The following is a 6,303-nucleotide window of genomic DNA, read 5'->3' as shown; positions in this document are numbered from 1 at the left end:
AGAAAGAAAAGAAAAGAAAGAAAGAAAGAAAGAAAGAAAGAAAGAAAGAAAGAAAGAAAGAAAGAAAGAAAGAAAGAAAGAAAGAAAGAAAGAAAAAGAAAGGGACAAATGACTTTATTTTTTGGTCTGAGTCTGGGACTTGAACTTGGTACCTGCCACTTTTGCTTATTAGCTAGTGCTGTACCAACTAAGCTAAACCTCTAACCCCTGACAAATGACTTACAGCCCTAAATATACATACATATATATATATATGTTATTAATCAATACGTTTCTCCTTTAAGAATATCTTCTTTAGCCAGGTGCCAGTGGCTCACTCCTGTCATCCTAGCTACTCGGGAGGCTGAGATCTGAGAATCAAAGCCAGCTTGGGTAGGAAATACATGAGACTCCTTTTTTTTTTTTTGATCCGGTCGTGGGGCCTGAACTCTGGGCCTGGGCACTGTCCCTCAGCTCTTCAGCTCAAGGCCAGCATTCTATCACTTGAGTCACAGCACCACTTCCAGCTTTTCTGCTTATGTGGTGCTGAGGAATCAAACCCAGGGCTTCATGCATGCAAGGCAAGCACTCTACCACTGAGCTACCTACCCAACTCTCCATGAGACTCTTATCTCCAATAAACCACCAGAAAACCGGAAGTGGTGCTGTGGTTCAAGTGGTAGAGCGCTTGCCTTGAGCTGAAGAGCTGAGGGACAGCGCCCAGGCCCAGAGTTCAGGCCCGATGACCACCACCACAACCGCCACCACCAAAAAAGAATATCTTCTTTGCCAGGTAATGTGGCAGTAATGTAAGGTACACACAAGGAATATATTTATATTATCTTTCTTTCTGAATCATTTCAGGGTAAGATGTAGATACAAAGGCCTTTTCAGTGTGTGTGTGTGTGTGTGTGTGTGTGTGTGCGTGCATGCACACACACGTGCATATGTGTATTTGGTAATTGTTTGTTTTGAGACAGAGTTTTACTATGTAGACCAGGTTCCTCCTGCCTCAGTCGCCCAAGTGCTGGGATTACAGATGTGTTATCACACACAGCTTCTTTTCTGTTCTGAGACAAGGGTCTCATTGTGTTGCCTGTACTGATCTCAAACTCCTGGGCTGAAAGTAATGTTCTTCCTTCAGCTTTCTGAGAAGAGCAGATGAGTCTACAGGCACACTTCATCCATGTCCCTATTTCTTTTTAATTATTTATTTTTTATAGTTTTTATAAAGGTGATGTACAGAGGGGTTACAGTTACCTAAGTCAGGTAAAGAGTACATTTCTTTTTGGACAATGTCACCCATTCCCTCACTTTCTCCCGTCCCTGCCAACAAGTGGTACAGTTAATTTCAGTGTCTATTTTGGAGCTAGAAAAGATTATTTAGAATCCTTCTAAATAATCCTAGTTCAAATAAAAATAAGGAATTCAATCTACTAGATCTAATTTAGGTTGTATCAGCAGTTGGAATAATATCCTGTATAGCTGTAAAAAGGAACCTTATCCATTGTCATCTATTTTTTGCAGATAAAATGTGCCCTCTCAATTCTCAGTGTGGTTTCTCCAGCCCTCTTGTGCTTGACAAATATCCATGTACTCTCTATTCACACCTCTTAATCTTTCCACAGTAGTTCTAACATTAATTTTTGTGTCTAACATTAGAAGTGCTATAAGCATATAACAGTAAACTTGCTACCAATGATAGACAGCAAATGCTGACATTAGTTTCTAGATTTTAGCTTATGTTGGTAGCTACTTAGTAACAAATACTGTGCTTAAATTAGGGTAGTGACTTTCTTGTTATTCAGTGTTCCTTTTATTAATTAATATTACATTGGCCTTATAAGTCAAGGCGTGTCAGTAAAAGTTTTACTGGAGGTTCTGGGCTATGTTAATTTTTTTTTTGTCAGTCATGGTGCTTGAACTCTGGACCTGGGCACTGTCCCTCAGCTTTTCAGCTCAAGGCAATTGATCTACTACTTGAGCCACAGCACCACTTCCAGTTTTCTGGTGGTTAATTGGACATAAGAGTCTCATGGACTCTACTGCCCAGGCTGGCTTTGATCCGCGATCCTCAGATCTCAGCCTCCTGAAGAGCTAGGATTACAGGCATGAGCCACTGCTGCCCAGGTTTGGCCCATGCTAATTTAACCAAATCTTTTCCAGCATTCTGGAGAAAGCCCAAACATGTTTATTTTGGGGGGTAGGGAGAGTTTATTATTTTGCTAACAACAATGCCTTGATTCCCTCAAATGATTACTTTTTATGAAAAAAAACAGTATGTCGCTACAGTTCCACAAAAGAAACATGCAAAATGAAGACTGATGTAGCTGGGTTCCAGTGGCACACATCTATAATCCCAATTACTCAGGAGGGTGAGATCTGAGGCATGGCTAGACGCCAGCTTGGGCAGACAAATGCAAGAGACACATCCAAATAACTAGCAAAAAACCAGACATGTAAGTATAATTCAAGTGGTAGATCATAAAAAGCTGACTGTGTATACAAGGCCCTGAGTTCAAGCCTCAGTACATATGCATGCATGTGAGTGCACATACACACAAAGATGACGGGCAGAACAGCCACTAGTGCTGCAGGGTTCCAGCTCTTCTGTGGGGACAGCATAAGTCAGACTAGTGGTTGAACCTGGAGGTGCCAAAGAAGCTAGCCGTGGGGCCCAGAACAACCACCATGAGACTCCCCAGGGCACATGCAGTCTGTGGGGACAGCTCCTCTCAAGTGTTATCTCCAGAAGAGACAACGGGGACGTTCCCCAAGACTTTTCTCATTATTTATATGTTAATATATTTGTAAACTTATGTACAGCTTTTTTGGAGGGGGGAAAGGGGGTTTAGAAACTAGAAATAGAATCATTTGCTGTAATGTTCAAATGGCAAATGGTCAGCCACACATCTAGAAACTGTCATGTAGCTGTTGCCTTCCTTATATGGTGGTAGCTGCCCCAGAGAAGTACCATCCCAAGGAATAAAAGCTGTGGCTGCATCTTGCTCTTACTTGCATGAGATTTCTTTGAAAAGATGCTGCGGCCTCACTGATGAAGGTGTCCTTGCACTTGCACTCAACTGCCGGCTGCTGAAGATCATTGACTTAGGTGGATGCTTGAGTATTACTGACATGGCCTTACATGCTCTAGGACAAAACTGTCCCTTTTTGCAATGCGTTGACTTTTCTGCCAGCCAGGTCTCTGACAGTGGTGTGCTTGTGTTGGTTAGTGGACCATGTGCTATGAAGTTAGAGGAGATTCACATGGGGCACTGTGTTAATCTGACGGATGATGCTGTGGAAGCTGTTCTTACCTACTGTCCCCAGATATGCATATTGTGCTTCCATGGATGCCCCCTGATAACAGATCATTCACGAGAAGTCTTGGACCAGTTAGTAGGCCCAAACAAACTAAAGCAAGTATCGTGGACTGTGTACTGAGGTTATGGAAATTTGTCAAACAATGAAAGCTGGACTCCGCTTTACAGATAGGGTCAATAGATATCTGCTGCCCACTTAATTTAGCATTGCTTCATGACTATTGTGTTATTTAAGCTATACTCTCAGAGAGTAGACTAAATCCCCATGATAGTAGTTTGTGCTGTAAAGCTAGCCAGATTCCTAAACATGTTACTATGACTCTGAGTCTGTATTTGTTTGATAAGTATTTATTTATAAAATGTTCATCCTGATATGAACTCAGGCTGAGAAAGAGACTGTTTTGTGAAGTAAAAAAGTTTCAAATGATGTTTTCCCTTGAAATGCCCTCCTCTGTAGGTATTAGAGCTGTTCTGAGATGTTAACTGGTACAAATAAACCTTAGAACTCTTTGAAGTAAAGATCTTTCTAAAGGCAAAAAAACAAAAAACAAGAAACTGTCATGTAGCCGAGCTTCTGTCCTGGGCATAGGAGCCCCAAGAAGTGCCCTGTACCGTTGTGTCTGAAAGGGCAGCGTAAAGGGGAGGAATCATAAAAAAAATAATGTAGTCATAGATGTATATGGATTTAATGTGACATGTCTCCTGAACATATTGAAAAAAATACTACTTTAGAACAAGATCATCATAGTAATTAACTTGACAGATCTGCCTGTGCCCTGATAAGTCTTTTGTTGTTTATTAAAGATAGGTCCTCAAAAATTAATGCACATATCGATAATCTTTCTACATGAGCAACCATGATATTTCTTTTGTCAGTTGTGGGGCTTGAACTCTGGGCGTGGGCACTGTCCCTCAGCTCTGTAGCTCAAGGCAAGCTCTCTACCACTTGAGCCACAGTGCCACTTCCGGCTTTTTCTGTTTATGTGGTGCTGAGAAATCAAACCTGGGGCTTCATGCATGCGAGGCAAGCACTCTACCACTAAGCCACCTTCCCAGCCTAACCATGACATTTTTTTTGCCAGTCCTGGGGCTTGAACTCAGGGCCTGGGCTTTGTCCCTGAGCCTCTATGTGCTCTACCACTTGAGCCATAGCGCCACTTGTGGTACTGAGGAATTAAACCTGGAGCTTCGTGAATGCTAGACAAGTACTCTACCACTGAGCCACATTCCCAGCCCAACCATGACATTTTTAACTGCTTCATACAGACAGCTATGACCAGTACTAGCATTAAGTTGTGAAAGAATTTAGTTCAAGTCTTGAGTTCAAGCCCCATTACTGGTACACAAGAGTTAGCTATTGATAGGAACCAATTATTGTGGCTAGTATTTCTCAAATGACTTAGGTAGAAATTAAGATTTTTTTCTTGAAGTATTCAGACATCATAAGTTTAAGATATACTTCTTGGAGACCAGTAGAGTGAAACACACTCTACTGTTTTATGTGAAAAGGAAAAATGGAATGCATTACTAAATAAGAACAAAACAGAGATGTTCACTGCAATTCTCATTTTTCTTAAGTGCGGAGGATGGAACCTAGGTCCTTGTACTGTTAGGCAAATGCCCCATCACTGAGCTCCACTCCAAGCTCCATAAATCCCATTTGTTTCAAGCTAAAAAGTATATATAACCTATTTAAACATTTGTCAGGTGATAGGCATGGGGTTTCCTTCCCCCAGCATAAAGATTAGATGCCAGATCCTAGCATCCACATGTGGCCAATATGGCACTGGCCAGAACTGACCTCCTTACTTCACATTGACTACTATTTCACTGCCACTGCTTAATTTAGGTCTCATCATCTCTCAGGAGATACACTTCTAATGCATCCCCCAGAAACATAACCATAAAATGTCCATGTAAACATTTCATTTCCCTCTATTGTTTACAGGATACCACACTCTTTCCTCTGCACTGTATAGTACACAAGGCCCTGGTGAAGGAGTTCCAGAATAAACTCCCCTAGTTCTTTTAATAGTACTCCCAGCTTTCCACACCCTAAACATTAGGCCAATGAACCACATTTCTTGGAATTCCAGGAGAGGCACTTTCTGGTTTGACTTTCCCTGCCTGTTCATTCCACTTCCTGGGTAAAGAGCTTTATCTTTTCTTTGTCTAATGAATAGGAATGTCCTTTCAACTTCTATCTTCCTTTTGGGACTCCTATCCTCATTCTTTTTTTGTGTGTACAGTATATCGTCAATCTTCTATAATAGCACTGCTAACACTTGATTTTACTTCTTTGATCTGTACTGTGTTGTCCTAATAGATTGCAATCTCTCTGAGGTCAAGGACAATACATTATTCACCTGTGTATCACCAGCTTCAACATTATTGTGCATCTGGCCCATAGAAAACCTTCTGGCAATACTGTTGAATGGAAAACAATTGTAATCAGAATCTTGTAGATAGCCACTGTCCAAACAGAAACTGTCAGCCACATATATATTTAAGTTGTACTTAATTAAAATTGGATAAAAATTTAAAAATCTCAGTAACACTATATTATAAATGGTCAATAGCTACATATGTATGACTACCATACCATTGCAAAAGGTTCTAATAATGATATAATTATTTCTTCTATTAGTTCAATGCAAATAACATTTTTTACCATATGCTAACATTTGTCTTAGACAAATTTGTCTTGGACAAAATATGATTGATATGACTATTAGTATTTTTGAACAAGTCATTAAAAATCTACTCAGGAGACTTCTAGAATAAGATTATTTATAGGGATAGCAGGGAAGGCTTTATGGAGATAGTCTCATTAAAATTGTTCATTTCAGGATGGAGAGCATTTGACAGGGGAAAATCTTGGAAAAGGAGAGAAAATAGCATAAGCAAATACACAGAGGTGGGGAAGTGCTTGGAAAATATCAAGTAATTTATTTTCTCAAAATATACGTTACAGAGCTGTGGATGTGGCTCAGTGGTTGAG

The 6,303-nt window shown here is 40.4% G+C and overlaps 1 protein-coding gene across 1 annotated transcript in view; it reads left to right on the top strand.

Annotated features, from left to right (window-relative positions):
- Nucleotides 1–3,452, top strand: part of LOC105986941 (protein AMN1 homolog) — a 16,485-nt gene extending 13,033 nt beyond the window's left edge. The window contains exon 2 of the mRNA XM_013018074.1: nucleotides 2,954–3,452. Within this exon, the coding sequence (XP_012873528.1) occupies nucleotides 2,954–3,423 (470 nt within the window). The 3' untranslated portion in view covers nucleotides 3,424–3,452. The remainder of the gene's footprint in view (nucleotides 1–2,953) is intronic.
- Nucleotides 3,453–6,303: the final 2,851 nt, after the last annotated feature.

Source organism: Dipodomys ordii, unplaced genomic scaffold (assembly GCF_000151885.1).
Source record: "Dipodomys ordii isolate 6190 unplaced genomic scaffold, Dord_2.0 Scaffold38, whole genome shotgun sequence".
Classification (NCBI taxonomy): Eukaryota; Metazoa; Chordata; class Mammalia; order Rodentia; family Heteromyidae; genus Dipodomys; species Dipodomys ordii.
Note: the sequence above shows the minus strand (reverse complement) of the source record. Positions and strands in the feature narration are given on the sequence as shown.